Here is a 12,108-nt window from a genome sequence, read left to right on the forward strand (position 1 = left end):
CCACAGTTGCCAGGTCAGAGAAATTTTGGATTTCTATTTGCACATCTTTTCATCTGAATATATTATAAATACACATGTACGTTTCACAACTTCTCAATGCTGTAAAACCTGAAAGAGTCTGCTGTCGACTGTGTTAGATTAAAAGAATATGTCCTCATTAATGCAGTGTCGTTTTTCTCGATCATTCGTTTCCCAAAATTTAACAGATTAATGGTTTTCCTCTCTTTGGTAGCATAAAAAACGTTTCTTCAGAATTCTATTGTTCATACCAGACATCTCAAAGCCAAACATTTAACAATATTATGTCGATTTCTCTCCTTCTTTCCCAAAACTGTACTGTTGTTATGCAGACGATTTGATTTGTTTAGCAAAGGGCGATTATTCAACAAGAAGCGAAAGTAGAAATAAGTCAGGAACATAACGGACAGATTTCGAGATTCAGGAAAATATTTATTAAAGTAAAATTATTTAATTATTCCTTCAAGAAGTAAGTAACCTGGAAGTGGGAAATATACATGTAGAGACTGCCAAGTAGTTCCGGCTGCTTAGTGCAAGCGAACTCTAGATTTTATTGATGCAGGTATCAAAAGAATTTTTCAACCAATCAGAATCAAGTATTTCATAGAAATTAAATGATTAGTCACTTCGTTCACAAGCGACAAATCAATTTACGAAGAGTGAAATGAAAGGTCTAATTTTAATTAGATTAAACTTTGATTGACCATAGACTACTTCAACCCCAGGGTTCATGATTTGAACAAACTTGTTTCTACAAAACTTGAGGATACTTCCTGCAAAACATTCTAAAACTGGTCTTGATGTAATTGAGAGATTTGTATAGATTGACTTTTAAAGCCCATATATAATTACTGCACTTTATCTTTTTTGGTTCATGATTCAAACTACCTTAGGATGTTTAATGACTCTGCATTTCTTGAGAACAAAAAATATTAAGATTTTCCCTATGTATTGCTAAATTAAACCTTGATTAAACATAGTGGCCTACGCTGTGCTGTTTTGAACTAATTTGAATCTACACTATGTCCGGAAGCTTTTGCTTAGGTATAATCTTATATGGTGTAGGACGTCTTGGGAAGACATTTTTAAATAATCCCACCCAATTTCTGTATTTCTTAATTATCTCCCCTTGGTAGAAGGTGTGGCCTATCACTTGAAAAAAGTTGAGTGATGTGTATTAAAGGATACTTTGTGCCAAGATTGGCTGAAATTGGTGTTTCTGAAGAAGAAGATGAAAATATGAACGTTACGACAACAATGACAGATAACGGACACATTTCAGTAAGGAATGCTCACTTTTGCATTTTGCTCAGGTGAGTGTTAAATTATAAATTATTGGGAGGTCATAAGACATTTTTAAAAATGCCTTATTATGATACCTGATAAAACACTCTTCTCACATTAAAAATATTTTTATACATAGAATGAAAGTTTGAAACCTGCCTCAAAATATAACAAGGTATCTTTAATTCAATCTATGCCTTCGGACAGCCTAACTCCGTTAGTTATTTTTTCATAGCAGGGTCAAATATTTGAAAAAAAAATATCTAGTAAATATTAGCATTGTATTAAAACAAAATATGTTGTTAAAATAAAAATGGGAGACATAGTATGGGAAAATAACTTAAAAGAGTCATTGCAATCTATACACAAAATAGATAATTTTTGAGATCTACAAGACTTTCAAACATAATCAGCTACAGATGTTAATTAAATATTAGTTTTCTGAAAGTTAGAGCGCATCAGATAACAAAGTATTGATAACTTGTATGTAATAGGAGTTGTTTCCCTTGCATGTTGTTAGGACAAGAAGTCTTCGAATTCGATTAATTCCTCTGATGATTTTTGATCATTCAAATTGAATGCCACTCCATTCTACTGGGGTTTGGCGTTTTCATTCGCTGTAGAAACTGTATAAACAGGCTGTTGAACTCCAACTTGATACTGCATTGTAGCTGTAGAAGATGAGAAATAATATTTTTAACGTAGAAAATATATGAATCGTATTCTTTGTTCGAGAAGTTAACATTTCATTATTTCAGAGGTTGATATAGTAGCTGCTTTAGTAATGTATCTGTTTTATTCAAATATACATTTTTCATGTAACTCCCATTGTTAAATAAACATGTTAAATAAAAATTCTCCAATAAATAAATATTATAAGAACTTACTATTGTTGTATGCGACAGTTGTGTTTCCAGAACGACTTGTATAAATAATTGGACCAGATCTTCTACATAGCCTAGCACAAACGCAAGCCACTATAACACCAATAGCGACCAATATTGCCAAACCAGCTAAAGCACCGACGATTGCACCAATAATGAGTCAAGCACCCCTTAAAACGACGTAAATAATGAATCATTATCCAAGATACAAAATTATGCTTATATAGGTGGAATACAGAGAAATGCAACAAGGATATGGAGATAACGAACAATATTCAATATCAAAGTCCATAAAACAATACAAAAAAGGAGCAGAGCAAACACGGACATCAAAGGTGGGATCAGGTGCCATCGAGGAGTGACCATCCCCTGCTGACAGGTCACACCCGCTGTGTGCTCCTTGTCATGATCGGGAAATAACGGAAAAATCCGTCGACAATTCATTCTATCAATAATGGACTACATGTAACAATTAGTATGATTAACGTCAGTCAGCATTTGTCTCAATGATAAATTGTATTTGCTGACAAGGTCATTGTATCGACCATAGAATTTACGAAATGATGACTTTAAACGAGACTGTTAATATTGCTGTTTCATCAACTTGCTTGTCAATAATTTACCTCCATCCAGAAATTGTTCATACGTAGAGCATGCTCTTGTGTATCGAATCAACTGAGATATATACACTCCGTATGCAGGTTATGAAGATATATCGCTGCATAAGTAAGGGAAGTTGACGATAGAAAAGTTAAAGTCATCACGTTTATTATATAGCTTGGTTGTTAGATTACCATTTAGGCCTTTTTCAAGTAAAATATCCAAGTATGAAGCAGAAGTGTCGGACTCTGTAGTATCTTTTTTTTTTCAAGCTCATCAGGATATATCGTATCGACGCAGGAATGGGAATGACAATTGTTAATTGACAATACGTCTTAGATATACATGTATCTATATGTCGAGTTGAAGGCCACAGCAAGTGTTTATTTTTCTTTTCATGCATAAAATTTTGCACCAAATGCTGCTACATGTAAATATAAAAATAGGTCTGATAATAACGTAGCGCAATTTGTACCAATGGGAATTCCAATAGATTGTTGGAAGACCTGGTCTCCAAAAACCATACATATATATTGTCAATCAGAAACTCAAGCATCTCTTTGATGTCAACTTCAGAGTACTTGTGTTTGCAATAAGAATGTGTTTTAACAAAATGATTTTGCAAATGATCAATGACCAGATAATTAAAATTTAGTAGTTCCATTTTATTGAAAAAGCAGCTGTCATTGATATTAAAATTCCTGGACTTTTATTTATCGCGGGTAATAGTTATGCATTATGTTAAAAAGTCGTAAATTTTTAAGCTGTTGATTTTGGTAAAGTCTTGCGATTTCAAATTGTCCAAATGTTCTTTTGAATTTTTGAGTATCCACATCTGATTCACACCACTTCTTGAATACTAGTATATTGTTGCACAGGACTCGAATCACGAAGTTGTTCCTTCACTACTGTTAATATCTTAGTGAGGAGTAACGAAAGAGGCTTGGTTGAACATTTACTGGAACCCACAATGTATTTTTGTTGGTAAGGATTTTTATGAAGTTTTGGAATTCAATATTTATAGGGTATTTCAAATTCATTTTTGCTTTGTGGAATATTAAAAATATTCTAAATTGACATATGATTTTAAAGAATTTCTTCCTTAGAAAAGGAAGTATGGGTACATTGTATAAGTAGGATTACCACTTGTAGAATTTTAAATCCAAGTTCTGCTAAAATACAATCTATATACATGTAATGAGCCTTACAAACGAAGACAATGTTGTTACCTTCTTTGTCGGCAGGGATCAGTACGCACTGTTCATATAATCTATGTAATTCTTTTATCACTTCAGGATTATTGAATAGAGAAGGATAGATGGTTTTCGTATTGCCCCTCAATCTTTTAATTCGCGACTTTAACACGGATCCGATACATTTAATCCATTCTGACAGAGTGTCAACGTCTTCTATTTGATATCTGGCCCATCGTCCGGCGTAATTTTCAACAGAATCCATAATATTTATGAAATTCCGATGCCAGTTGAAGGATCGGGGTTCCCTATGTTTAGGACCTTTTAAAATAAGTGATCTCAGTTTCTCATTATTAACTATATTTACGTCACCTGTAAAACGTGTCCAGCAGGACTATAGTTATAGGGCGAAGAAGAACATTAGCACGATGGATGATTATATACAGAAGTACACTTACGCGCTGTTTGAATCAACATAGTCACAGGATTTGAGTTTATAGTTACAGTTACCACTACAATTAACATAGACGTAATGTTCACCAGTCTTCAAATCTCCATTCTTATCTAAATAATTTCCATCTTTCAAAAATCGGCATCTTCCAGAAACGCCTAATAATACAGCTGAAAAGGGGAAATAAAATTTTCGATAACTATTCATACATTTAACATATTTTACATGCGCTAGTAAATGGCACATATATTTACAGGTGGTGAAAGATGTCGTTATAGGGCATACATGTAAAGATTTGTATTCATTTTATTTGTACAGTGTACATTATAAATATCTTTAAGATTGAATAAAAACATACCTATTCATTCAGTATAATTTAAGTAAATTTAAAAGATGTTTTCATGTTAAAATTAATAAACATTTACAAGGCCTCTTTTTGTCTTTTGTCATCAGCTGCTTAACAACCATTTGTAGAATTGCTGATTTCAAACCATTGCGATTCATACTAATTATTAATCGTATTAACTGTAAACAATGTCGAACATCCGTGACCTGTGTGTGCGTTTTGAACGGCAATGCCAATATCATGACCAATGTAGGGGCGTCAAACTGGTTTTACATGTTACCCCCAAAATAATTTTGTTTCCTATCTATATATTATATTTAGTTTTTTTCCTTGTTAAAAGATTTGATTAGGCCTATCTATTTAATAAAAAGACTAGCAGTAAAAATAAATAAATTATAGTTACTTTCAAGCTTTAAATGTATGATTGTTTCGCAGTACAGTTAAAGGTACTTAACGCAAACAAAATATTGATGCACGGATTGATGTATATTATTTTGACTAATTTAGATTTGAAATGACATAAAAAATAAATCCCTGAAATATAGAGAAATCGTAGAATTTCCTTGGTGCTTAAATATGAGACTTTGTTTTGCTTTCTATACAATTCCATACAAAATTTTGCCCAATTTTTTTTATTTTATGACAAAATCTAATACAATTCTCCAAATATACATGTACTTGGTAACCATTGTGGCAACGCACTTTGAAAAAAATTTCAAAGTGCGTTAAAATTGGGACAAAATCAACGCACTTTGAAATTCCAAGTTTAGTTTATAAAAATTATTTACACGCATTGTAGTTTATGAAAAGTACCGTGATCTTATATACCTTAATAGTTCTAGAGTTTATTAGTAAAAGCTTACAATGATCCATAGAGTGTATGCCTTTGCACTAGATCGATTTATTAAGACCCCCCGCATTACCCTCCGATGTGCTACAATACAAATATACGGCAGTGACAATTAAATAGTTACGTAATATACAGAATATATTCATAAAATCGCAAAGAAGACATTGAATCCAAGTTAATGCCCTATAGAATATCTGTAAATGATATTTTATCTAATTAAAGAATACATTTTTGGTTGGGAGAATAATGCTGGATCTGTCTCTCACTGCATACAAACTACTTCAAGTTTTATAAAATTACGTCACATTGACAAGTGTATTGCTATCAGTGACTTGTTTATAACTTATTATGTGGGATTTAACTAACGACAAAATAGCGTTTTGTAGTACGTTTTGATGTCGTTTGATGATTTAGTAAAGGTAAATTAGCAAAGCACCTCATTTTGCGGTATTTTAAAGAATCGTTGTATGACGTATACTTTGTATAATGCCATATTTAAGTTTTCCCGTACAAATTAGGCTCCGTCCCCTTTTTGTAACCTTTACTGTGCTGCGTTGTAGTTTTACATCGAACTCAAAATGAAATACCAGTGAAAATGCTTAACATCTAGACAAGTATTAAGAGACAGGTACATTTATCAGCGAGGGATCTTTATCGTGCAAGCGCATTCCGTGAAAATGGGCCTCGGTCACCAGTATTGAGATCTTATCCGAATGACTTTCATTATCTTTTTTGTATCGACTTTCAATTTCTTTTTTGTGTCGACTTTCATAAATGTCGGTCATCATTGAACCTACGACATTTTAATATTCAAGCGAGTGCTCTGCCGACTGATCCACAGTAAAGGTTTAAATTTCAAGGAAAAAACTCTGTGTAGAATTTTTCTCCGTGTTTTATTTTCATACATTCAATTTGCTGAATGATAATAACATGATAATATCAATGCTACAAATCAAGAAATCTTTCAATCTTTTGAAATAGAAGACACAATTTCATGATTGAATAGATTTTTTTATCCTTAACAACCAGGAAAAAGGTAATGATCTTTACCTGACATTGACTCTAATATAAAATGTCAAAACTAATCTAACATAGTCTTCTTGATTTGGTGAAAATTTTAATAATTAAAAAAAAAATAAGAAATACAGTGTTGTGAGAGAAGAATCCGACCTTAAAATTCTTTGCTGTGTTTTCTTCTGAGTGAGAAGCGACAAAAATCAACGCTTAAACTACATAAATGCAGTTAAATGTTTAATAAGCCAAATGAAGCACTTCTTTTTAAACTTTTTATCTTTTTAACATAAAATTGAAATAAGCATTTGCTTATATATCATTATGGTTGTGATAAGGCCATTTTTTGTGTATCAACATACTTGATCTCTTCACTTTTAAGTTTTGAGCCGATTTTGTGAAACACTTTCTTTTTACTTAGCTTTTGTAATTACTAATATTGCAATAAGACCTTTCATGACCTGATGACATTTGAGTTTGACCCATGTGAAACAATTATCCTCGAATATAGATATTTATCATTCCCATTTGTCGATACCTCTTTATGAATGCCAGCAATTTTTGTCTTTTGACTTTGAACCTGGAATATGACCTACTTTTGATAAACATAACATACACATTTTACTTTTACAAGAATTGTGCTAGAGTTTTAATACTTCGGATGTATTCTTCTTACGACTGGCATTTGAAAAAAAAACATTTACTTCAGCTGAAAGCTATCATAGAGGAGCAAGAGCGTTTTACAAACACTACTTGTTTCATCATGTAACTGCTGCTGGACTATGACAATGACATATTCATCTTAAAACATTAGTTAATAAAATTAATTTTACTTTAAATGATTTTTTGTATATAGATGTTAATATAAACAATAGCAAGATTTGTTTGTTAGTACGGTAATAAATGTCGCAGCAATGACAGAAAAAAATTACATAAACAGCGCCAGCGGTTTATGTATTATTTCTGCATTAGCTGCGATTTTAGTTCCTGTACTACTTACCAAAGAAAGCATTAAATTATTCAAATAAATCGCATAGATAGTAAAAAAGTCATCAAATCACTTCTTTATTAATGAAAAAAGTCAAAATCAATTTCCTTATCAACAGCAGTAAATTCAGTGTTGGCTAATTGGTGCTCTTTTATCAGATAAATGCTTAATTTAAGCTGAAAGCTTTGCAAAATTAATTTTTAAAAGGCATAACATTGTATGTGCTTTACCACTTGAGTTAATTACTTTGAATGTAGTTTTCACTCTTCTATACTGTATTTTGTCTGTACTGTTCATGTAGTAAACGATTTTATATATATTTTATAAATGCAAAAAATTTGTACTTTACCCAAAGGTTTGTAAACATGTAAGGAAATATATAAATTACATGAATTTATGAATGTATATGTAAATGTATATACTATTATGGCAAATAAAATTCAGAATTAACAACCTTCCAGCACCTTTTTATAAGTAAGAGAATAATTTCATTTAATTTATATAATAAAACAATCATTATAAATTCGTTAATCATTTGATTGGTGCCATTTTAGTGCAGCAGTAAGAAAACTGGTAATTCGCCGCCATGTGATCACGAGGTCAATAAAGGACAATAAAAAACCTCCTTATCATAATACCTGATAAAAAAAACTCTTATCAATTGATAAATAAAAATATAGATTGAAAATTTGAAACATGCTTAAAAAACAGGATATTTTTGATACAATTTGTGCTTTTGGACAGCCTTTGTCTATCCTCCAAAGTATTTAAAAATAAATCTAGTAGATATTTACATCGTATTAAAAAGAAAATTGTTATAACAATGACCAGCAGGAATACAGAGTAGTATTGGAAAACAACCTTAAATACTGATCGCTATATATTCACAAAAAACATTTCAGAGACCTTTCAGCAGAATCTGCTAACTATTTAAAATAATAGTTTTTCGAAAGGCAGACTGCATAAACAACAAATAATTTTAATAGGGTATATTAATAACTTGTGTAAAACAGGTGAATTATAGTTTGCATATTTATAGGAGAAGACGTCGTCGATTTATTTGATCATTTTATGCCAATTCTTTTACTGGGGTTTAGGGATGTTTTCATTCATTGTAGAAACTGTATACACAGGCTGTTGAACTCCGACTGGATACTGCGTTGTAGCTGTAGAATAAGAAAAAAATATCTGTTTTAACTCCCTTTTTAAACAATGGTCACTCAAAATGTATAGAAAAACATGCACCACGTTTACAGCATCTGCTTTAGTGTCTTTTTTTAAAGATATATACATTACCGCATGTAAACCTCATTTTATGTAAGATAAAACGTTTCAAATAAATATATTTTAAGGAACGCACTATTGTTGTATGCGACCGTTCTGTTTCCAGGATGACTGGTATAGATAACTTGACCAGGACTTCTACGTTGCCTAGCACAAACACAAGCCACCACTACACAAATAGCGACCAGTATTGCCAGGCCAGCTAAACCACCGACGACTGCACCAATAATGGCTCCAACACTCCTTAAATGGTGTAAATAAGAAATTATTATCAAAGGTCCAAATACACACTTTATATTAGTTGAATACAGTGAAATTGTAAGAAATACACTTACACACTGCTTGAAACGTGGTAAACATAGTCGCAGGAATTGCTTTCATAGTTACAGTAGCCGCTGCAGTAAACATAGTTGTAATGTATACCTTTCTTTAACATTCCATCATCGTCATCATAATAATATCCATATTCCAGAAATCTACATCTTCCTGAAACGCCTAATAATACAGCTAAAAAAAAAGAAAAGAAAATTTTCGATGATTTATCAATACATGTGACATATTTTAACATGCGTTAGTAATGTCACACATGTTTGCAGGTGGCGAAACGTGTAAATTATGCCATTAAGTGTACATATACATGTTGACCTTGTATTCATTTTACAAGTACAGTGTACATTATAAATATCTAAATTTAATTACGAACATGTAAATAAAGGCGTCTTTCCGTCTTGTCATCAGCTGCTTTACAACCTTTTGTAGAAATGTCGCTTTCAAACCATTGCGATTCATATTAATTATTAATTGTAAACAATGTTGATCTTCCCTGATTTCGGTGTGCCTTTTTATATAACTGGCAATGCCAATATCATGACAAATCTGAATCTGGAGGGGAATTAGCATGTTACACCAAAAAAAAAAAAAACAGAATTCTATCTATCTATTACACTTAGTTTTTTTGTTAAAAGATTTGATTATTTTATTAAACAAAAGGGCATCATGATTGTAGTTTTAAAAGTTAAGTTAAAGGAGACAATGTGTTACTTTCAAGAGTTGAATATTTGATTGTTTGTTGTTTTACATCCAATTTCAAAATTATAATCCGGTGGAAAGCTTTAAAATTTGTAAAGTACTTGCACGCAGGCACATTTAGCAACGAGGGATCTTTATCGTGCAATCGCATTCCCTGATAACAAGCATCGGTTATTTAAATGTCATATGAATGATTTTCACTATCTTTTTTATATAGACTTTCACTTTCTTTTATTGTGTTGACTTTCATAAGCGTCGGCCATAGTTGAACCTAGCTACGACATCAAGCGCTCTACCGACTGAATCACAGTAAAAGTTTTTAATTTCAGGGCAAAAAGTCTGTGTAGACATTTTTCTCCGTGTTTTATTTTCCATACATTCAGTTTGCTGAATAATAATAACATGATAATATCATTACTAAAACTCAAGGAATCTGTATAGTTAAAATTCTAATAGTTGTGTTTTTTTTCTGACTGATAACGACAAAAGATCAACGTTTAAACTATGTTAATAGTTTAATGTTGAATAAGCTAAATAAAGTATTTCTCTATGAACATGTTTTTATCTATCACAATAAATAAATACACTAAACATTTCCACAAAAAATATGATCAATGTAGTTGTGATAAGGTCGTTCTTTTGAGTACCTCTCCATTCTTTAACCTGGTTATTTTTTAAATGCCAACAATTTTTACCTTTTGACATTGACCCTGCACATTGACCTATTTTTGACAAAGCGAAAGTGTTTACCCTTAATTGGATGGTGCTAGTGCTTTCATTCTTCATATATTATATCGTATACTGCATATGACTTACATTTGATAAACTTAATCTTAACTATAGCTGAAAGCTGTCATACACAGACAGGACTGTTTTACAGTCAATTTGCCTTTATCCTGATTAACGTTGTCGTATATCAATTACAAAGGTAAGAAATAAGATATCTCTTGTAGAGTTTGATCGGGATATGACATGAAAATGGTCACTTGATCAAATTCTTGAACAACGGACTTGCGTTATAGTAGATTTGATCACCATACCGACTTAATTTATGTCTTATGCTAGTTAAAGATCATTGTGTATTTCTCATTTTGCGCGTTGTTTTAAAATTACACAATAAATTACACAATAAAAAACTTTGCATGTATGTGTAAATAATTAATGTAATATTTAACATTAAAAAAAAACAAATGAAAACATGTAAGGTATTTCGATCGCAAACGCCTATCACCACATATACCGGTATCTGAATTTGGCCTACTTTCTTTTTATTTACATAACAGCATGGGTGTGTGGATATATTTAAAGCGTTTCCTCAAGATATAAGTTGACCTGTTTTACCTGAAAAAAAAAAAACCCTGCAACTTTGCCAGTTAAGGGATGTAAGCTGTTACCGACAGAGAGGGGTCTTTCATTTTATTTTCAATAAGTCAGAAGAAATAGTTTACGTGCATAATATAATCTCATTCCAATCCTAGTATTTTACTTCATTTAGGTAAAAATTATCCCAATATAACAAGGATTGTATAACCTAGTATAGTTTTATAATTATATTCTAAGAAATAAAAAAAATCAACTGAGTCAGAAACTTACCTGAAAATACAAAGAAAAAAATAACTCTCATAGCGTGCTACAAAAAGGTGTCGAGGTTTATCGTTCTTGTTTTAAATGCGCAGTTCCTATCGTGAAAATAAACACACGAATTTATTACGTAGAAAAAAAAACTATTGATGAACACACAACAAAGAAGTTTAACTTAAACAATGAACTTAACCATGGCTTACATCGTCTATCCTGAAAAAGACCAGAAAATGAGTCTCTTTACTATACACAAACAGAAAAAAACAAAACAAAAATAGAAAGAAAAGAAAAGAAAAAAGCATTGCAAAAGTTACTGCAGAATCAGAAATCAAATACAGAGACATTAAAGTTCCAAGGACAGAATATATTTCTAAATTATGGCAGTGTTCAAGAGACCTTGGTCTTAAAAAAATAAATTAGGAAAGTAAGAGTGTCTGTTTAAAAATTGATGATGAAGTTTGTCACGAACCAAAAAAATGATGCAAATCATTTTTGTCAATATTGCAGCTTCACTGATAAACAAACTATCGAAAACTCTAAATATTTTAGTGTGAATAGTGAATGTTATAATTCTTTTTATTACAAAAAT

At 31.4% G+C, this 12,108-nt stretch overlaps 1 protein-coding gene across 1 annotated transcript; it reads right to left on the reverse strand.

The window, feature by feature from the left end:
* Nucleotides 1–8,005: 8,005 nt before the first annotated feature.
* Nucleotides 8,006–11,611, reverse strand: LOC134228485 (uncharacterized). Its single transcript, XM_062710142.1, has 4 exons — nt 11,532–11,611; nt 9,245–9,416; nt 8,986–9,152; nt 8,006–8,791 (listed from the first exon to the last, which is right to left on the reverse strand). Exons 1-4 carry the CDS (start codon nt 11,560–11,562, stop codon nt 8,709–8,711), a joined length of 453 nt encoding a protein of 150 aa, XP_062566126.1. The 5' UTR covers nt 11,563–11,611; the 3' UTR covers nt 8,006–8,708.
* Between the last annotated feature and the right edge of the window lie 497 nt (nt 11,612–12,108).

This window comes from Saccostrea cucullata, unplaced genomic scaffold, assembly GCF_032062105.1.
Source record: "Saccostrea cucullata isolate Sc308-1 unplaced genomic scaffold, CSIRO_AGI_Scuc_v1 ctg5082, whole genome shotgun sequence".
Taxonomy (NCBI): domain Eukaryota; kingdom Metazoa; phylum Mollusca; class Bivalvia; order Ostreida; family Ostreidae; genus Saccostrea; species Saccostrea cuccullata.